The sequence below is a fragment of the Rana temporaria genome, chromosome 5 (assembly GCF_905171775.1).
Source record: "Rana temporaria chromosome 5, aRanTem1.1, whole genome shotgun sequence".
Classification (NCBI taxonomy): domain Eukaryota; kingdom Metazoa; phylum Chordata; class Amphibia; order Anura; family Ranidae; genus Rana; species Rana temporaria.
In genome coordinates, this window is record NC_053493.1 from 130,938,968 (window position 1) to 130,961,487 (window position 22,520).

General features: G+C 46.4%; 1 protein-coding gene across 1 annotated transcript in view; it reads left to right on the top strand.

Annotated features, from left to right (window-relative positions):
- Positions 1 to 6,114: 6,114 nt before the first annotated feature.
- The window catches only part of ULK4 (unc-51 like kinase 4), a 798,383-nt gene continuing 781,977 nt past the window's right edge, over positions 6,115 to 22,520 (top strand). Inside the window, exons 1-4 of the mRNA XM_040353131.1 lie at positions 6,115 to 6,241; positions 12,687 to 12,859; positions 17,661 to 17,760; positions 21,633 to 21,772. Of these exons, the coding sequence (XP_040209065.1) occupies positions 12,722 to 12,859; positions 17,661 to 17,760; positions 21,633 to 21,772 (378 nt within the window). The 5' untranslated portion in view covers positions 6,115 to 6,241; positions 12,687 to 12,721. The remainder of the gene's footprint in view (positions 6,242 to 12,686; positions 12,860 to 17,660; positions 17,761 to 21,632; positions 21,773 to 22,520) is intronic.

Consider the following 22,520-nt stretch of genomic DNA (forward strand, 5'->3'; position numbering starts at 1 on the left):
CCCACTGCGACCGGGGTGTACCTGTGGGGGACCGTGGGGCGCAGGGGTTCCCTTTCTGTGAGGGGGGGTCTGTCTCCGAGGAAAGTCTGTGCGTCCTTCTCGTCCACATCGCGGTGTGCTCAGGCGCCATTTTTACAGCGCCAACGCCATTTTTTGTGTCTCAATTGAAAATTCCATTGGCGGCCATTTTGCCGTGGCCGTGCTGTGACGCAGGTCGGCCTTGTGGGTGGCCATTTTTTTTGTGGTCCGCGCCCTTTTATCAGTGGGTGATAATGGAGTCAGTATCTGGCCTTTCTGCCCCTGCACCTATGGTTCCCATGGATACACTGTCAGTCCTGGAATAATTTGTTGCCAGGGTAGAAGCGGCGTGCGAGCGTAAGGGGGGTAAAAAGCGCCCCCTTTCCCCGCCATCTTCTGGGGAATGCTCTGACTCGGATTCGGGCCTGGCTGCAGCTCAGGACGCCGGTTCTGGTATGTCAGAGGATGCGGACCAGGACCTCCCTGGTGAGGAGGACCCCTCGTCTGGGTCAGTGCAAGACAGGGCACTTGTGAGTGCTCTTATTGATGCTGTGAGGGACTCTCTTAGGCCAGTTACACACGAGGCGGACTCCGGAGTCCGCCTGCTCCTGCCAGCTCATCGGGAGATCAGTACGCAGATCTCCGCTGAGTCGGCGGATGACAAGCTCCTTTCTGCTCACTGAGCGGTTTGATTTGATTTGATGAAAACGGACAGCATGTCAGCGGACATGTCTCCGCTGACATCTGACGCTCCATAGAACTGCATGGAGCGGCCGTTCTGGTCTGCCGTCAAAACTGACAGGCAGACCTGAACGGTCTGTCCATGTGAAAGGGGCCTTAAAGTGGAGGTTCACCCAAAAAAATTTTAACAGTAGATTGGGCTTAATTACGTGAAGCAGAATCAAGTGTTTTGATTAAAATCAATGCAGTACTTACTTTTTTGAGATAGATGTTCTCCCGCCGCTTCCGGGTATGGGCTGCGGGACTGGGCGTTCCTATTTGATTGACAGCCTTCCGACCATCGCATACAGCGCGTCACCAGGTTCCGAAAGTAGCCGAACGTCGGTGCGCAGGCGCCGTATAGCGCCGTACCGACGTTCGGCAACACGTGACGCGCTGTATGCGACCGTCGGAAGGCTGTCAATCAAATAGGAACGCCCAGTCCCGAAGACCATACCCGGAAGCGGCGGGAGAACATCTATCTCAAAAAAGATAAGTCTTCCAAAGGTCTTCCTTCCTTTGGAGAAGTTGCAGACACTCCAGTCGGCGGTGAAATTGTTAGCCTCCCGAAAATGGTCGTCTCCCCGTTTTTGCATGCGAGTTCTGGGCCTCATGGTGGCCTCCTTTGAGGCAGTACCGTATGCCCAATTCCACACTCGAGTCTTGCAGAAGGAGATCCTGTCCAAATGGAACAGATCTCCATTGTCTCTGGATCGTCGGGATCAGGTGAGTCACCTGGTCAGGGCTTCCCTGAGTTGGTGGCTGAGATCCCCGGCTCTTCAGTCCGGGAAGTCGTTCCTTCCCTTCCATTGGACTGTGATCACGACGGACACCAGCCTCACAGGTTGGGGGGGGGGGAAGTCCGGGGGGTCCAGTCGGCCCAGGGTCGCTGGACTCCAGACGAATCCCGCCTACCGATCAATGTACTAGAACTTCGAGCGATCAGGCTATGCCTCTCCTTGTGGTCGCAGAGGCTACAGGGTCGTCCGATCAGGATCCAGCCGGACAACGCCACAGCGGTGGCATATGTCAACCATCAGGGGGGAACAAGGAGCTCGGCTGCAGTATTGGAGGTCCCTCACATCCTGAGATGGGTGGAAAGGAGCGTGCTGGCTCTGTCAGCCGTTTACATTCCGGGCGTAGAAAACTGGCAGGCGGACTACCTAAGTCGCCAGATACTGGATAAAGGGGAATGGTCGTTACATCCGGAGGTGTTTCAACTCCTTTTCCGGAGGTGGGGCACACCAGACGTGGATCTCCTGGCTTCTCGACTCAATCGCAAGGTGTCGGGGCTTGTGGCCAGGTCCAGAGATCCTTGAGCAGACGTGTCAGTGGCCCCGTGGGGTCAGTATCGGCTAATTTATGCCTTTCCCCACTAAAGTTGCTTCCTCGTCTGCTCCGCAGAGTGGACACAGAGGGGATCCTGGTGATTCTAATTGCTCAGGATTGGCCCGGCGTCCCTGGTACGCCGAACTTGTGCTCCTGGTGGGCCAATGAGGGAGGACCTTCTGTCTTAAGGTCCCATACTTCATCCTGCTTTACAGTCACTGGCTTTAATGGCACGGCTATTGAAAGCCAGGTGCTAAGGGACCAAGGTCTGTCGGATTCGGTCATTTCCACCATGCTGAGGGCACGGAAGTCATCTTCGCGGAAGATTTACCATCGCACTTGGAAGGCTTACATCTCTAAGTGTAAAAAAAATAAAAAATCTCTATCTCTATGTGTGAAGAGATGGGGTGGCGTCCAAGAACATATTTGGTTTCCAGAGTCCTGCTGTTTTTGCAGCGTGGAGTGGATCAGAGACTTGCCTTAAGCACCATTAAGGGTCAGATTTCAGCCTTGGCTGTGTTCTTTCAACGTCCCTTGGCGACCCATTCTCTAGTGGGTACATTTGTGCAGGGGGTTCAACATGTGATTCCCCCTCTTAGACCACTGCTTCCTCCATGGGATTTGAATATGGTGCTCTCAGTTCTCCAGGAACCTTCTTTTGAGAACATCAGAGAAATTCCTCTCTTGACGCTGTCTGAGAAGGTGGCCTTTCTAGTGGCCATTACATCTGTCAGATGTGTTTCTGAACTGGCGGCCTTGTCTTGAAAGTCACCATACTTGATCCTTCATAAGGATAAGGCGGTGCTACTCCCGCAACCGTCCTTTCTTCCGAAGGTAGTTTCACCTTTTCACCTTCCTTGTGTCCTCGACCGTCGCATCCCAAAGAGGCTACGCTCTATACTTTGGACGTGGTATGTGCTCTACGGGTGTACCTGTCTGCTACGGCTCCGTCTTGGAGGTCAGACTCACTGTTTGTGGTGGTGTCTGGTTGGGGCATGGCGGTCTTGTCGGCCACCATTTCTAGGTTGATCACACAGACCATCATCCAGGCTTATGCCCTTTCCTGTCACGGCGCATTCGACCTGGGCAATTGGCGCCTCCTGGGCTTTCCGACATCAAGCGTCTGTCTCACAAGTGTGTAAGGCGGCCACTTGATCGTCCGTTCACACCTTTTCCAAATTTGACAAGATTGATGTGAGTGCATCTTCAGATGCTTCCTTCGGCCACAAGGTTTTGCAGGTGGCTGTTTAAAGTTGCAACTCCTCCGTTGAGGAGCTCTGCTTGTTTGGGGTGAAGTTAGGTCTTCTTTTGATTGCTCTTGCCACCCTCTTTTTTTCTGACACTGCTTGGGGACATCCCAAATGTCAAGATTTAAGGAGCTGTGTCCGTCCATGGACGAAAAAAGAAAATATAATTTTTTGTACTCACCGTAAAATCCTTTTAAGTCCATGGACGGACACAGCACCCACCCCTCCTTTTAAGTTTGTGCTGCTTTTTGACAAACTGAGGCTGCATGCTGCAGGGTGAGGGATTATGGCCAGAGGGACTGCCCCCTGGGCGGGGCTGTTCAATTCTGTTAACCACTCGACATCCGGGCATATTTTGGCACTTTTCTCCTTTATGTAAAAATCTAAATTTTTCCCTAGAAAATTAATCAGAACCCCCAAACACTATATATTTTGTTTTAGCAGACACCCTAGGGCAGTGATGGCGAACCTTGGCACCCCAGATGTTTTGGAACTACATTTCCCATGATGCTCATGCACACTGCAGTGTAGTTGAGCATCATGGGAAATGTAGTTCCAAAACATCTGGGGTGCCAAGGTTCGCCATCACTGCCCTAGGGAATAAAATGGCGGACATTGCAACTTTTTTCTCGTTTGGTATTTGCGCAATAATTGTTCAAATGCCTTTTTTTGGGAAAAAAAACCAGTTTCATGGATTAAAAAATAACAAAACAGTAAAGTTAGCCCAATTTTTTTGTATAATGTGAAAGATGATGTTACACCGAGTAAATAGATACTTTACATGTCAAACTTTAATATTGCATGCACTCATGGAATGGCGCCAAACTTTAGTACTTAAAAATCTCCATAGGCGACGCTTTAATTTTTTTTACAGGTTACTATTTTCGAGTTACAAAGGAGGTATAGTGCTAGAATTGTTGCACACACTCTAACGCATGCGACGATACCTCACATGTGGGGTTTGAAGGGCGTTTACGTATGTGGGCGGGACTTGAATTCAAGTTCACTTCTAAGCGCAAGCTACCGAGGACAGGGGCGTTTAAAAAAAAAAAAAAATTGTAATTTTATTTTACTTCATTTTAACACTTTATTTTACATATTTTTTTGATCGCTTTTATTTCCTATTATAAGGAATGTAAACATCCCTTGTAATAGGAATCACTGTAACAGGTCATCTTTATGGAGAGATGTGGGGTCAATAAGACCCCACATATCTCCTTCAGGCTTACAAGCATTAGATCGGTGAAAAAAATTCACCGATCTAATGCCGACAACTGCGATTGCGGCTTTGTTTACTTCCGGGTACCGGGCGTGACGTCATAACCTCACGCCCGGACCTCCGACGGTCATAGAGATGACTGGTAACCATCTGGTCACCAGTCATCTCTATGCTTTCCCAACGAACACCGGCCGATTCGCTCTCCGGGCCCCCGATGGCACGGGAGAGCCCGGAGAAGCACCGGATGGCGGCGGGAGGGGGGGGGTGTCCCGCCGCTATGATCATTCTTATGTTGGACAGAAGACGGTGACAGAAAACGGTGATATCTGAATGATGCCTGTAGCTGCAGGCATCATTCAGATATAACCGCACAAAGCCGAGGACGTCCATGGACATCCTCGGATGTCAAGTGGTTAAAGTTACATGTTTTAAGATATCTATCATGTTCTGCCTAGTCCTCTCCTATGAACAGGAACATAACCCAAATGTCAAGATTTAAGGAGCTGTGTCCGTCAATGGACGACAGAGAAAAGGATTTTACGCCGAGTACAAAAAATCCTATTTTCACTGCAGTTTGATAAACGGACTAAGCTTCCCTCAGAATGACGCACTAAGGTTACGCTCTCACTTAATTGGCTGTCTCTCTAAGACCCCTTTCACACTAATGAGTTTTTCAGGCGGTTTAGTGCTAAAAATAGCGACTAAAAACCGCCTGAAAAACTCCTGCCCTGCAGTCTCAATGTAAAAGCCCGAGTGCTTTCACACTGAGGCGATGTGCTGCCGGCATCTTTGGAGCGGTGTGTTTACCGATCCTCCCCATTGAAAACAATGGGACACCGCAGTAATATCGCCCGCAATACGCCTCTGCAGAGGCGCATTGCGGGCGGTATTAACCCTTTTCCGGCAGCTAGCGGGGGTTAAAACCGCACCGCTAGCGGCCGAATACCGCCACAATTCCGACGGTATAGCGACGCACCTCCCACCCCGGTGTGAAAGGGGCCTAACGGTCTCGGGTTCAGGCTCTGCCCCCTCAATCCTGTCTAACAACTCGCGGCTCTGCCATTGGTCGGTAGGCGTGGCCTGTGACAGCTTTGGTCTCCCTGGTTCCCCCCCCCCCCCCTCCGATCAGGGCTGTGCGGACAGCAGCGCGGCTTCATAATACATGTATATCTCCAGCTATAATAAGGAAGAGAAACAGCACAGCATTTTAAACGACCAAACTTTATTTCTGTTTTGACAAATTGTACAGAGAACGCCTATAGGTCACGTGGTAACGAAGCGCCTCTGCTATAGGCTAGGGCTTCTCATTACCAAACAGGCAGTTTCTGATCCGTCCAATCATCAACAGTCTCTGTGAAGCGTTCCGTCCTTGCCTCCTTGTTACTATGGTAAGGGAGCAATCCATTAAACTCCAAAAATAGGGGTGGTGAGGTGTAAAAAATATAATTGTTTCTTGCTTTAAAATCAATATGATTCCGGATATTAGAATAGGTAAAAATAAATAACGATCACTGCACAGGTGTGTACAAGACACCACAGCGGTGTGTTTATGTCTCCTTCCCGCCAGGTGGTAATGATGAAGTTCCCCTCAGACAGTCTGTAGTCCGGGGTCTCTGTAGTTGGTCCGGGATTAGAAGCATGGACTAGTCCGGTAGTTGGATGGGATCTGTGACATTACCTGGAGGAAGGAGATCGTGAGAGAGCTGAGGTGAGCATAGATGAGGTGTGATCTCCCCCCTGTGCTCTCTGTGTGGTCCGCTCTACCCTACAGTCATGCTCTGCTGTCACTTGTAGTGCTTCTGCTGCTTACTGTGTCATTTCTGAAGTCTGCCCAACTATTTCCAGGAAGTTCCAAAATTAGGGAAGTTAAATCTCCATATATAGCAAAACGTTTAGTACATATGCTTTAACCCCTTCATCAGCAAACAAACCTAATGCTGGCTACATACGATGAGAAAATCGGACGACTAACTCCGCTTTCAGAGCTATCGTAGAATCATCTGATCGTCCCTTCTGATTATTAGTACACCGCTTTCGAGAGCCGATCGCCACCGATCATGCAAAATTATCCGAAGGGAAAAAACACGAGAATTTTTCTCGTACAATACCAGAACAAACGGCTTTCGTTTAAACGGTATAGTATTTCTCTGTAAAGAATCCAGTCACCAAGACCGTACATGCTTGGAAATGGAAGAATAGAAACTATTGAATACCTTTTCTTATCAGCACTATATACAGGGGCGTACCTAGAGCATTTGGCACCCGGGCGGATCCTATATCTGGCACCCCCCCCCACCTTAAAATGTAAAAATACCCCACTGTGCCCCCTGCATACCTCTGCATCCTTCAATATCTCTTTGACACTTCTGTGTACCCCCTCTCCACAACTGCACCTCTGGACCCTTTTACATTACACAGCACCCTGCACCTCTGGACCCCTTTACATTACACAGCACCCTGCACCTCTGGACCCTTTTACATTACACAGCACCCTGCACCTCTGGACCCTTTTACATTACACAGCACCCTGCACCTCTGGACCCTTTTACATTACACAGCACCCTGCACCTCTGGACCCTTTTACATTATACAGCACCCTGCACCCTTTTACATTACACAGCACCCTGCACCTCTGGACCCTTTTACATTACACAGCACCCTGCACCTCTGGACCCTTTTACATTACACAGCACCCTGCACCTCTGGACCCCTTTACATTACACAGCACCCTGCACCTCTGGACCCTTTTACATTACACAGCACCCTGCACCTCTGGACCCTTTTACATTACACAGCACCCTGCACCTCTGGACCCTTTTACATTATACAGCACCCTGCACCTCTGGACCCTTTTACATTACACAGCACCCTGCACCTCTGGACCCTTTTACATTACACAGCACCCTGCACCTCTGGACCCCTTTACATTACACAGCACCCTGCACCTCTGGACCCCTTTACATTACACAGCACCCTGCACCTCTGGACCCCTTTACATTACACAGCACCTTGCACCTCGGGTCCCCTTTACATTACACAGCACCCTGCCCTTCGGGAACACCTTTACATTACACAGCACCCTGCACCCCTTTACATTTCACAGCCCCCCACAGCTCTGAACCCCCTGCATGTTACACAGACCCCCCCCTTCAGCGTAGCCTACCCTTCAGTGTAGCCCCCTTCAGTGCAGACACCCCCTTCAGTGTAGCCCCCTTCAGTGCAGACACCCCCTTCAGTTTAGCTCCCATTCAGTGCAGACCCCCACGTTCAGTTTAGCCCCTGTTCAGTGCAGACCCCCCCTTCAGTGTAGCCCCCCATTCAGTGCAGACACCCCCTTCAGTTTAGCCCCCATTCAGTGCAGACCCCCACGTTCAGTTTAGCCCCTGTTCAGTGCAAACCCCCACCTTCAGTTTAGCCCCCATTCAGTGCAGACCCCCCTTCAGTGCAGACCCCCACCTTCAGTTTAGCCCCCATTCAGTGCAGACCCCCACCTTCAGGATACCCCCACCTTCAGTTTAGCCCCCATTCAGTGCAGACCCCCACCTTCAGGATACCCACCTTCAGTGCATGCCCCCGTTCAGTGCTGATCCCCCCCTTCAGGGTACCCCCACCTTCAGTTCAGCCCCCCTTCAGTGCAGGACCCCCCCCCCCCCCCATTCAGTACCTCAGATAAGCGCGGCAGCGTCCCATGCACAGCAGGTGAGGTCCCCCTGCCCTGTGTACACATAACAGAGGAGGGGGAGGCAGCTTCTCTCTGCACGGCTATGCCTGCATGTGTTATATCAGGCGGGACGGGATCACTCAGGTACACAGCCGGCGGCTGCGAGAGGGGGGATGGTTGGTGCAGCGGTGTGTCACCCTGCACACCCACACACGGCACACCCCCTCCCCTTCCATTGATTCTGCCTGCCTACCTGATATCAGGCGGTATCGCTCAGACACAGCCGCGCCGCGGGAGGAGGGGATGGTTCGTGCAGTGGTGTGTCACCCTGCACCCCGCACAGCCCCCCCCCCCCCCTCGGCCCTATAGCTTGCCTCAGGCCCTCCTTGCCTGCCTGTGCGGCTGTGCCTTTCATCGCGCTGTCATTAATATAATCGCGGAATCGCGGAGGGGGTGCCGGCCTGACACCCCCCCCCAGTGTGTGGTACCCGGGGCGGCCCGCCCCCTCGCCCCCCACTTAGTACGCCACTGACTATATAGCAGTCTTGTGACTTCTATCAGTGTCTGGTTAAAGCCTGTAGGAGGAGTTTTCATTCTCCCTCGATTGTCCTATGAGGCTGCAGGACCCCTGACCCTCTGTCTGGACAGTGCTGATTGGCCCTGTGCTGATCACATGCACCCTCTCAAGAAAAAAAGAACAAAACTCTTTAGCAAGTAAAGATGTGCTTGGGCGTGTTCGCAGCTCCACGTGCCTAAGCCCGCCAGTAAGCTGACAGCACGCAGCGCCAATCACAGGCTCTGAGACAATTTCCGATCTCTGCAGCTGCGGACCGGGAAAATGTCTCAGTACCTGTGATTAACGCTGCACGCTGTCAGCTTCCTGGCAGGCTTGGGCATGTGGAGCTGCGAACACGCCCAAGCTTATCCTTATTAGTAATGCACACCAAACTGAGCATGTGCAGAGTGTCCCCAAGGCTCTGTACTATCAGGAGATGTATTGGGGACAGTTAAAGTGATTGTAAAGGTAAATAAAAAAAAAATGACAAACATGTCATACTTGCCTCTTCTGCGCAAGGGTTTTGCACAGAGTGGTCCTGATCCTCCACTTCTGGGGTACCCATGTGGTGCTCCTGGCTCTTCCTTCTCATCGAGTTCCCCCCACGGAGAGCTGCATTCCATGAGGGCACTTGTGCGGGCACGCTCCCGAGTCCTGATGCTGCATCCATTGACACACACAGCAGGACTCAGCCCCACCCCCCCATCACTGCATTTGATTGACAGCAGTGGGAGACAATGACTCCCGCTGCTATCAATCTATCCAATGGGCACCCGAGACAGCGGTTGGAGCTGCTGGGCTCATCCTCGACACTGGAACAAACGGGTTCAGGTAAGTAAAAGGGGGTCTCTGGACAAAGCTGCAGCACAGAAGGGTTGTCACCTTAATGCTGAGCCGCTGCTTTATGCGTCCATAAAACACAGGTTGCAGGTTGCACTGCCCCCCACTCTCTCCTCCTGCAGCAGAGCATAGTATGCATTTAGGTAGAAAATCTTGAAGCTTTAGAACCACTTTAATGTTTTTGACTAAAATGATTAAATTATGCTTAAAGGAGTTGTAAATATATTTTTTTTTTTGCTGAAATGGCTGTTTACAGGGTTTAGAGACATAATAGTTAACTGATTCCTTTTAAAAACGATTAAAATAGATAAAAAACAATCATATAATGTACCTGTAGTTTCTAGTTTCGTTTTTGCATGTTGTTTCCTGCCTCTGCTGTACAGAGCCACAGAGCCAATACAGGGCAGTGATGATTTGGAAAACGAAACTGATTGGTGCTGAGGGGTTTTAGACACACAGTAATCACACCTCCTTGAAGTTGGCGACCACAGAGAGAAAGCTCCCAGCACTGTGGTTATCAGGAAACAGACAACCATTAAGTGTGGAGATCAGAGAAGAATTACAGCAACTTGAGAGCAAAATCAAACAATGAGGACATGAAAACAGCACTGCATTAAGGTAAAGGAAGCTATTAAGATAAAAAAAATAATTCCTTTAAAAAACCCTTTAAAAGTAAGAGAGGCTTAAAGTGGAGTTCCACCTGGAAAAAAAAAAAAGAAGAAGAAAAGTCAGCAGCTACAAATACTGTAGCTGCTGACTTTTAACCGCTTACCGACCAGCCGCCGTCATTATACTGGGGCAGGTCGGCACGATCCTGCGAACCGTTGTAGCTGTATGCTGGTCCCTTTAAGTGGGATAGCGGGTGCGCGTGCGCCCGCTGCACTGTGAGGGTGCCGATGCGTGTGGCCGGCAGTCACGGTCACATGAGGCAGAACAGAGACATGTGGCTAACTTAACTGTTGTCTTATTTTTTAATAAATAAAAAAAAAAGTGAATTTTTTCCAAAAAAAAGTGCACTTGTAAGACCGCTGCGCAAATACGGTGTGACAAAAAGTATTGCAATGGCCTCCATTTTATTCTTTAGGGTGTTAGAAAAAAATAACTTTAGGTGGTTAAGAATTTCTCGAGGTGACTTGCATGGAACCAGATGTGCTTGTGATGGCGGTGGCTGTTGTCAGCAGCACCCAGTTCCAGTGGCTTTCAGTTGTCTTGTTTGTTCAACACCCAATGACTTCTGTGAACATCTGAAACAGAATCTGGGTCGGGATAGAGTTCAGAACACCTGTATGCACTTTTATAAACACTGTACAAAATGCATTCTTACAGGCTCCATTCACACTCGTATGACTCCAAAGACGTGCGACTTTGGAGTGCAACTTCAATGCATGCATCTGGCGTGTGACTTGCCCTTTTGCAAAATCAGACCTGCTGTTGCATGAAAAACATTCAGGAACGACATTAATGCAACTTTTGAGGGTTAACATTAGGGGTGCAACGGATAAAAAAACTCACGGTTCGGATGGTTCCTCAGATCAGAGTCACGGATCGTATCATTTTTCAGATCAGCAAAAAAAAATCTCCGCCCACTACTGTAATGTCCACATCTCCCCCCACTGTATACCTAGGCCGCCGCCAGGTGTACCAAGATGGCCGCCGCTCCGGAGCTAGGCCAAAGCTGCGGCCTTTCCTATGGCCCAGGCAGCGGAGCTCAATCCGTGGATCACGTGGTGTGCCGATCCGAACACATTGATCCGTTCGGATCACGGATCAATGACGATCCGTTGTACCACTAGTTAACATTCATGCCTATGGCCCTCAAGTTGCGTGAAAGTCAGACCAAAGTAGTGCATGAACTACTTTGAAGTCGCTGTGACTTTAAGTCGCCCATTTATAAATGGAGTATGACTTTTCATGCAACTTTTATCTCCAAAGTAGCATGACATGTTATGCAAGTGTGAATGGAGCCTTATGCCCCGTACACACAAGGGGTTCTCCCGTCGGAAAAAAAACTGATGTTTTTTCCGACGGATTTCCTCTAAAGCCTGCCTTGCATACACACGGTCACACAAAAGTTTGATGAACTTTTGACTGCCAAGAATGCGGTGATGTAAAAGACTACGATGTGCTGAGAAAATTAAGTTCTATGCTTCTGAGCATTCGTCGTTTTGTTTCCGAGCATGCATGTTTTTTTTTGCACGTCGAAAAAGCATACAGACGAATGGTTTTCCCGCTAAGATTTTTTCCTGACAGGAAAGAAGAGATCCTGCTTTTTTTTCGTCAGTTTTCCTGTGGGGAAAAAGTCCGATGGAGCATACACACGGACGGGATTCCCGCCGAAAAGCTCTCATTTGAGTTTCTCCGATGGGAAAACCGATCATGTGTACAGGCATAAGTGGCAGTTCACACTGATGTGATGTGGGATACGCAGCCATTCCTGTATATTTTCTTCACCGCACTATGCAATGCAGTCCAATTTCTGTGTCAATCACATGCAATTTCCTCCACCGCAATAGTGTGAATCAGGACTTAAAGGGGTTGTTTTTTTTTTTAAATAACAAACATGTTCTACTTACCTCCACTGTGCAGCTCATTTTGCACAGAGTGGCCCCGAACCTGGTCTTCTGGGGTCCCTCGGCGACTGTCTCGGCTCCCCCCGCAAGGACTCAACACCTTAATGTGATCGAGCATGGTGTTGAGTTCCTGTGGGCATTTTTCCGTGATGCAGCCGCCGGCTATTGCCGCTCTCTGTATCACTCGGTCCCGCCCCTGGCCCGCCGCTGGATGTGAATGACAGCAGCGCGAGCCTATGACTGCGCTGCTTTCAATCCATCCAGTGTAGCCAATCAACGGCCAGGCTGAGTGGCGAAGAGGTTGTCGGGGGAGAGCACGGGACTTTTGAGTGAACAAACATTTACCTTTACAACCCCTTTAAGGTCCATGTCACACAAATTGTTGTATGCTTGCACTCATTCTAGTGCCTTACTACATGCTGGGATGTATATCCTTCTATTTCATGCAGTGCCTCATACCTATCTAGATTACCTGCAAAAGTTCAGTTTTACCTGAAAATAATTTTTTTGTCTTAAATTTTTTTAGGTTTTATTTTCTTTACCTTGAAAAAGATTGTAAGGATGGAGAACTACATCTTATATGAAGAAGTTGGAAAGGGAAGCAAGTCTGTAGTGTACAAAGGGAGAAGAAAGGGCACCATCAATTTTGTTGCTATACTCTGCATAGACAAAAGTAAAAGAGCAGAAATTACAAACTGGGTAAGTGCATGTCTCATGTTTAAAGGGCAAGTTTACTTTTTAGAAAAAAATGCACTTTAGAACTTTTTTCTTTTTCTTTAGATCGTGTAAAGCAGGGGTGGCCAACCAGTGGCCCGGGGGCCACATGTGGCCCGCGAAGCCCTCTGATGTGACCCGCGACCTCCTTCTCTGGAATGGAGGGTTGGCAAGCCCAGATCGCAGGTTACCGACTTGCCATACCACAGCATCAGTGTTGTGAATGAAGCTGGTGGTAGAGGAAGAAAGCGGCTGCAGAGCAGAACCCCACAAGCTGATGCTTCCTCTACAGCGCTGGCTTTTGCCACAGGTGGAGTCTATGGCAAAGTTCAGCTAACCCGCAGTATAAGATACGAAGAAAGAGGATGGATAGCCGCACTCCAATGACCAAACGGTTGTCTTTTATTCAAAAAAACACAGCAAGTATATCACTTCACAAGGTGCAACAAAGGAACAGGTAGATAGCCGACGCGTTTCGCACTGAGCTAGTGCTTAATCATGGCTAACCCGCAGTATAGACACAAGTGCACTACGCTGTGGGTAAACCGCAGCACATCAGTGTGAAAGCAGTCTTAGGCCCTTTTCACACGATCGGCCCGATCAAATGGGACCCTTAATTCACCTCTATAGATCGACTAATGTCCGTTTACGCCGGCCTACCTCCAATCCAAAAAACAGAAGAGAATTCATCCCCTTTCATCTGGGCGGATAGTAGGGCCTATAGAGAAGCCGCGACCTGTCATCCGCCCGCTACGCTCATTGTGGCCCTCGACTGGTTACCAAGTTACTTAAGTGGCCCTCGCTCTTCAAAAGGTTGGGCACCCCTGGTGTAAAGCATTGCATCAGCGGTCAGAAGATCGCTGGTGCCATGCAGGTCTCCAACAGATCTGCCAGTGTATCTGTGTGCCCATACATCCCGTATGGGCAAGCAGGTGCAATCTGACTGGAAGAGAGAATGAACTACATAAAAAAAGTTTTGACTTTTAGTTATACTTTAATGCATTTTTGGAGATACCATACTGACAACTTTAGCCCTGGTTAACACTGCTGCATTTTGAAATTGCGATTTGACATGTCAATCACACCGTCCTAATCAGTGTGACGCCGCATCTGCGTTTCATAGAATGAATATGAACCTTGGATGTCTGCAGACTTTTCCTGAAAAGTTTGACCAATTTAGTTGACAACTCGTTTAAACATATCCCAACTATTCAGGATAAAGTCATGCATTTACATTATCTTGGGTTTATTAAACGGCACGCGTGTTTTTAAAACTCATTGGGGTTAATTTACTAAAACCGTAGAGTGTAAAATCTGGTGCAGCTGTGCATGGTAGCCAATCGGCTTCTAATTTTAGCTTGTTCTATGAAACTTTGACAAAAAATTGGTTTCTGTGCGGAGCCGCACCAGATTTTACACTCCTCCGTTTTAGTAAACCAACCTCAATAACTGCTTCATTACATCTAGAGTGAAGCAGGTGAGCAGTTCCAACCTTTTAGCGCTTCTCGTTTTCTTTGCTGTAAAGTTTACAGTGAGTTTATGTCTACTTTTGTTTCATTTTCCCATGTAGGGCAAAGCAACAGGTTTCCTTTCAATAACAACTTTATAGTAACACATTTTGCCTGGACAATTTTTTTTTTACAAAGGCCAAATACAAAATAGTGGTGTGGGGTGGGGGTTTAAAGGATATGAAAGCAGGTCAATCACACAATATTCCATTATATAGCAGGAGGAGCACAATCAGGTTAATTACAAAAATACAAGATATCAATGACAAGGATTGGCATTAGAACCAGATAAATGCCTGATCAGGTAGGGGAAGAACCTGGAAACATGTAGCCAGATTCACGTAGACGTGCCTAACGTTAGGCAGGCGTAAGTTAGAGAGGCAAGTGCTGTATTCACAAAGCACTTGCGTCCTAAGTTACAGCGGCGTAGCGTAAATGTGCGGGCGTAAGCGCACTTAATTCAAATTGGGAAGAGGTGGGCGTGTTTTATGTTAATAAGGTATGACCCCACGTAATTGAGCATGCGCCGTCCGTGGACATAACCCAATGCGCATGCTCCAAATTACGCCGCAAAGACTCATTGGTTTCGACGTGAACGTAAATTACGACCAGCCCCATTCACGGACGACTTACACAAACGACGTAAATTTTTTTAAATTCGACATGGTTCCGACGTCCATACTTAACATCTTTTTGGTGGTTTATCTTTACGTCTGAAAACGCCTTACGTAAACGGCGTATCTTTACTGCGACGGGCAAGCGTACGTTCGTGAATAGGCGTATCTCGCTGATTTACACATTCTAGGCGTAAATCAGCGTGCACGCCCCTAGCGGGCAGCGTAAATAGTCAGCTAAGATACGACGGCGCAGGCGGTCGTATCTTAGCAACATTTAAGCGTATCTCAATTTGAGAATACGCTTAAATATACGACGGCGCAGATTCGGAGTTACGACGGTGTATCTACTGATATGCTGGCGTAACTCTACCTGAATCTGGCTAAAGGTCTTTTCCAACAGGTTGGCTTTGAAACATCCCTCTCCCTGCAGCTTATACTTACCTTTCCTTTGCTTCTCGGTACCTCTGTTCAGAACTGGAGACCCAAAGGAATGCCTGTTAGCACGTGAGGTGCGAGTAACCTACTCCATGCATCAGTGCTGTCACACAGAGTCCATGGCTCAATGTAAGCTACCACTTCAGAACCTCCTAGCTTACACTGGACTTTATGTTGATGGGGAAGGGTAAATTAAAGGGAACCTTGTTCATTTTCCCTTTGTGGGCAAACCACAGGTTCTCTTTAGCCCTCTACCAAAAATCAGGATGACAATCATCTGGACTGATCGTGTGTATAAGGCTTTAGTCAGGGCCATGCTAGGCACTTGTGCTGTTGTATGACTGATTTTTCTTACTTTTTTCTTTTATTTATTTTTTGTCTTGTGTTGCCACTTTACAAGTGTCATGTTTGTACTATGTTTAAAACATCAATACAAAGATTAATAATAAAAAAAAGGCATATCAGGATGCCTTTGGTGTGACTTTTAAAGCTTGCTCAAATTTGGCTGTCGAAGGTCACATCTGCAAGTAGCTGGGGAACTCTTCTATCAGCAGCTTAATTTCTATTTGCATTTGTTGATGAATTGGCCCCTATTTATACTCTACTCAATGCATGCACTTTTTTTTTTATATATAATAATTTTATGATGCTGACAATGAATTACCCTAATGTCGAAAGCAGCATTATAATATTATTAATATTTAATTTTGTCTCTAGAGTGCACTTATCCCTTAAGAGAAGAAAATACATCTTCTGTCAGTCATTTTTTGTAATTGTTTTCAATTCATTGTGTAATGTATTTGAATATTTTAAAATCTCCACAAAGCCAAACAATTTATTCCAGATAGATAATTGGTGATTTCTTACATCTTGTTAACATTTCGACAGCAAACTTGTCTTCATCATTTTCCAATTGCCCCCACCTTTTGTGCAGGCCATCATTCTGTTTTCCAGACCTTTTATTTATATTACAATACAAAAAAAAAATGGAGAATGAGTATTTAATACTTCTGTTGCAGCAGGAGAAATACAAAATATTCCATGGCACAGTAGAGTTCAAAACAACCATAGAAGATCTCGCTTTGTGTGACACTCCAAACGATTAGGAGAGTCACACAGCAAGTGGAGGAAAGAAGTGCAGGGGATCTCTATCCTTGAAAATTTCTTCAATCATCTCTATGCAGTGCTGGAGCAACCCCTAGATAACAATAAATGGTTTATAGTTAGTTCTATTTATTTATTGTTTACGTTTTTTTTTTTTTTTTTTACTTTTTATATATTTTTAGGGCTCATGTAAAATAGATTTACAAATGAAATGTAACAGAGTGCACCAATGACATAGAGTTCATGTTATGTGGTATTTGCTATAGGCAATTAGGCTATTCACTTTGCAAAGAAAGTTGCGCTTTGCAAGGGAGCTTAATGCCCCGTACACACGATTGGACCTTTTGTCCGACCAAATTCACATTGGATTTCCGACGGAATTTCAATCGGAGGAAAAGAGAACATGTTCTCTATGTAAACTCTGATGGAATTCATCAGAATTTCCGATGGGGCATACACATGGTCAGAATTTCCGATGGAAAAAGTTGTTCCAATTCCGATCGTGTGTAAGGGGCATTATGAATAGACTGAAATTTCACTTTGCAAAGAACCAATCAGTGCATAGACAATTGAGGGATTTTTTCTTTATATTTGCTTGCACATGATTGGATGTTGGAAGTCAGCAGAGCTTTACCTCATTCACTAAGTTCTCAGGCAGTTCCTTTGCAAAGTGAACAGCTTTTACTGTAGTAAATCAACTCCTGTAAACCCTTTATTTCAAAAGGGTAACTAAGATTAGACGAGTAAACGTGACAACATTTCATGTTTACTTTGATTTTCATAATTGTGTTAGGTTTTTAGTCCTACGGTACCTATAGTAAAGAAACAAAGACATTATATACATTGCCATTAGTGCTTATTCACTGGTAGATAAAAAAAACTACAATGCTGGATCAAATATTCTAACACCTTTCTTCCTATATTGAACATAATACAGCTGGCACCCCCTAGCACACATAAATATGAACATTGAATGGGAATTGAATGTGTTGGATACTGCTAAATGAGTAAATTGAAATCTGATTGCAGTTTTAAATGAAGGAGGATGTGTGTTCTGCAATGTGTTTCTCTTGACTTACCATTAGGAGGAATTATGTAAATTCAATATACGTTTTTGTCCAGGTCCGTTTGACTCACCATGTTAAGAACAGAAATTTGGTGACGTTTTATGAATGGTATGAGACGAGTAACCATCTGTGGCTTGTCGTTGAGTTATGCACAGGTAAGATCTTTTACCCTATAATTTTAAACTGGGGTAAATATCCCATGGCTTTGTCTGTTTGGGCTTGTTGTTTTACAATGGCTGAATGACCATGGATTACTTCCCTTCATCCGTGTCCATTAACAGACCATAAACAAGATCAATTCTTTGTAATTCTGTTTTCTCTTCAAGTACTTGAGATCTACAGTAGGCCCTGTTTTGCCTTATTGCTTTACTTAAATCCCTTTTGTCTGAAACAATGCAACTCCCGGAATGATCTTGTATGAGTTCAGTGGGCCGTAATAACAATTTATTGCTTAGAAAGTTGCAGAATTTCTGGAAAAGTTTAATCTCTTTATCAAGTGGTTCATATCCAAATATTCCTGGAAATTGAAGGCGTGCGACCGTTTCTTTTTCATTGACATCATGCATATTTGCATTTAATTCATATGAACTTAATAAAAAAAAAAAAAAATGTAGTCCAGCTGAGTTTGACGCTGATATAGCAAATATGTAGCATCAATTTGGCTTAGATGTTTTTTTTCTGAGCTGATAATTAAACACATTGTAAATAGATGTGAAGTCATTTACTGCGTGCCTTTTGCATGAGTATTTTACCACTAATACCACCCTAACCTTTAGGCCGGAATCACACTAGTGCGTTGCTTTTTTGAGCTGCGTTGTCGTTGCAGATTTCTCTAGAGGGTGTTCTGCAGATCAACTGCGGTTTAGCTGCAGATCAGGTGCGAATTTGGAGACCTGGGAGAACTTCCGGGTGAGAGGAGAGTGGGGGAGAATTGTATTGAGCTGAATGAGAGAAACTCCTGCAGAGAACTGAACACATGTGCGAATTAGATGCGTACCCATAGAAGATAATGGGACTGAATTCGCACCTGACCCGCACCGCAAGACATAAAAACCGCATGCGGTTTGGAGGCAATACGCAGTGCGAATGCATCGCACATATGTGAACCAGCCTCATTGAAAACAATGTATTTTGAAATGTCCTGCGAATTAGATGCGGTTTAAACCGCACTCAATTCGCATAGGTGTGAACCTAGCCTTACATTTTTAATGTTAGATTTGAGTTCGGCCCAGGTTAAGGGTAGTGATTGGCGAATGTCCTTGGGTTTGTTTTGCAGGATATTTGGCGAATTTATCATAACATTCACTAATTGTGAAGGTTAATGCAAACCTATTATAAGTCAATATGAGATGAATATCCAAAATCAATTCTGCCCATTTTTAAAGCTAATAGGCAAAGTATTATCATACAAAGGGCACGAAAAGATGGGCACTGCCATAGACCTGTATCAATGCAAAATATTTTTTAGCAGAGCTGGTTTTAAAGTTAAATACCATGCTTGGGGGGGGTGTATTAAATGTGTCTGTGAACTGGTGCACCTGTACTAAAGCAAAACTGACATTTTAAAAGGAAAGAAAAAATAAAGCGGCTGAGGTAATGATCATTAGCATACATAGTCAGTGATGGCAGCCAGGATTTATTTTTTTTGGCATAGGTACTCTCTCAAATGCATTTGGGTCTGGTATGGATTTTAACGGGGGCCTCATACCAAAGTAATGAAAAAAAAGTTGACCCCCCCCCCCCCCTTCCTGGAATAACTTCAATTTGCAGCACCAGTCTCCCTGCACTGTCCGATTTATTGCATGTGCAGTTGGGTGCAGGCTATGTGACATCAGGAAGTCACATCCAGGTCCTAAATCCAAGATAATAACACTGGGTATCTGCAGCGGTGGGGAAGTCAGCGATTGGACTGGTAAGTACCAGTATTTGTAGCTGTTGAGATTTCGCTTTCACACGTCCTTGTGAAACTCCTTTTTAATTTACCAGTCGGAGTTGAAGTTGATGATGGCATTGATTTTTACATTTTAAAATGGATATGGATATGCTTCTGAATCCCACATTGCAGACAGCCATAGACAGTTCAAATGTCGGCCAGTTCAGCAGGGACCGGCCTGAGATCGGAACCATGTATGGGCAAGCTGGTTGTACCAGCTTCTGAATCCCACATTACAGCCGGCTATAGACGGTTCAAATGTTGGCTGGTTAATCAGGGACTGGCCCGAGATTGGAACCATGTATGTTCAGGCTGGTTGTACCCAAGTGCGAGATCTCACCTCCATATTGTTTTCCCCCAGTGGGAAGGGGCAGGGAAAGCCGTCCCTGCCAGGAGAACACAGTGATTACTGCTAGTGTCTATAGACACTGGCAATAATCGCATCAACAATACAACAGGCCGGTTGTACCCAAGTTAACCACTTGCTGACGGCCGTACGACTTTGTACGGCCTCAGCGCGGCTCCCAATCTCTAACAGGCCGTGTTTTTACGGCCTCTCCTTTACACGTTCCCCGCGCGCGCTCCCGAGCGCGCGGCGGGGAACTTCTGTACTGGCCGTGTCCCTTGGACACAGCCAGTCACAGATCGCCGTGAACGGCCAATCGGAGCGGCCGTTTCCTAGGCGATCTGTGCGGCCAATGAGAGATGATCTCATATGTTTACATATGAGATCATCTCTCATTCCCGGCTCTCGCAGACAGCGGTGCTGTCAGGGGAGAGAGGAGACGGATCTGTGTCTCTTGTACATAGAGACACAGATCGGTCACCCCCCCAGTCACCCCCCCTCCCCCACAGTTAGAACACTTATTAGGGTACACATTTAACCCCTTCCTCACCCCCTAGTGTTAACCCCTTCCCTGCCAGTCACATTTATACAGTAATTAGTGCATATTTATAGCACTGATTGCAGTATAAATGTGAATGGCGCCAAAAATGTGTCAAAAGTGTCCGATGTGTCCGCCATAACGTCGCAGTCCCAATAAAAATCGCAGATCGCCGCCATTTCTAGTAAAAAAAAAGCATTTATACAGTAATTAGTGCATATTTATAGCACTGATTGCAGTATAAATGTGAATGGCGCCAAAAATGTGTCAAAAGTGTCCGATGTGTCCGCCATAACGTCGCAGTCCCAATAAAAATCGCAGATCGCCGCCATTTCTAGTAAAAAAAAAGCATTTATACAGTAATTAGTGCATATTTATAGCACTGATTGCAGTATAAATGTGAATGGCGCCAAAAATGTGTCAAAAGTGTCCGATGTGTCCGCCATAACGTCGCAGTCCCAATAAAAATCGCAGATCGCCGCCATTTCTAGTAAAAAAAAAAATAATAATAAGTCTGTCCCTTATTTTGTAGGCGCTATAACTTTTGCGCAAACCAGTCGCTTATTGCGATTTTTTTTTTTTTTTTTTTTTACTAAAAATATGTAGAATACGTATCGGCCTAGACTGAGGATAAAAAAAAAACGTAAAAAAAAAAATTGAGCTATTTATTATAGCAACAAAGTAAAAATATTTTATTTTTTTTCAAAATTGTCGCTCTATTTTTGTTTATAGCGCAAAAAATAAAAACCGCAGAGGTGATCAAATACCACCAAAAGAAAGCTCTATTTGTGGGGAAAAAAGGACGTTAATTTTGTTTGGGAGCCACGTCGCACGACCGCGCAATTGTCAGTTAAAGCGACGCAGTGCCGAATCGCAAAAAGTCCTCTGGTCAGGAAGGGGTTTAAGTGCCCAGTAAGGAAGTGGTTAAAAGAATGATCAACTTGGGTACAACCAGACTGTTGTATTGTTGATGCGATTATTACCAGTGGCTATAGACCCTAGCAGTAATCACTGTGTTCTCCTGGCAGGGACGGCTTTCCCTGCCCCTTCCCACTGGGGGAAAACAATAGCTGTAGGAAAGACATTTGCTCCATTTATGGTCAGCTTTAGTCGAGAACCTGTGAATCCGATATAAGAGGATATTGTATAGTTTTACTGGTGATTTTTGCTTTCACTGCTTTCTCCTATAATGGAGATTAATGCATTTCAGGAGGCTCCTTGGAGACTGTCATCGCCCAGGATGAGTACTTGCCTGAAGACACAATACGAGAATTTGGTGTTGATATTATTTCTGGACTTCATTATATCCATGAACTTGGAATTATTTTCTGTGATCTGACTCCTCGGAAGGTAAGACCTCAGTATAATGTATGTTTAGTTGTTGTATTTGTGGCTTATAGACCAGCCCTCAAAATTTCCACTCGCCTGCTAGCATTTGGCGAGTGGATTTAAGCTGGGGGCGAGTGATGACATGGTTGCATGACCAATGTCCCTTCAATCTGTGCCTACACTTAGAGCCCCAATGCGATTGGCGGCCGAAGAGGAAAGGTGCATGCTCAGGAAAAGTAGTCTGGTGAGCCGCGCACAGGCAGAGCAGTACACAGGTGCTCTCCTTACAATTCTCATTAAGCCAAGGGACCTAACAGTATGACCTCTCTGAGCCTGCCCCCCTCCCCCCGAACAATGTAGCTGGAGAGCAGAGAGCAGGGAGCAGGAAGTAATGAGTCAGGTGGAGGATTGCGAAAATTACCACTCCGGGTGTCCAAGGTAGGCAGTGCAGCGCTCCCTGAAAGTTGCCCTGACATGAGAGTGGCAGCCTTCCAGTTTGTGCAGTTTTCTTGTTCTTGTGCTCTATGTAGGTGTCCAGCAGTTCAGCCTGAGCACTGTGAGCAGACTGTTCTCAATGTGCGCTGTGCTATGGTGTCAATGGCTGTGCAGTTGTGTGGATCTTGGCGCTGGATTGTACTCCCTCCCGCTGTGCTGCAACTCCTCTCCTCACTGCCAGCCTGAATAAAAGGGGGTAGTGGAGACATGCAAGCATTGAAGCCGCACACACAGGCTCCTGATGATGAGATGAATAGGAGAGGGAGAGAGAGGA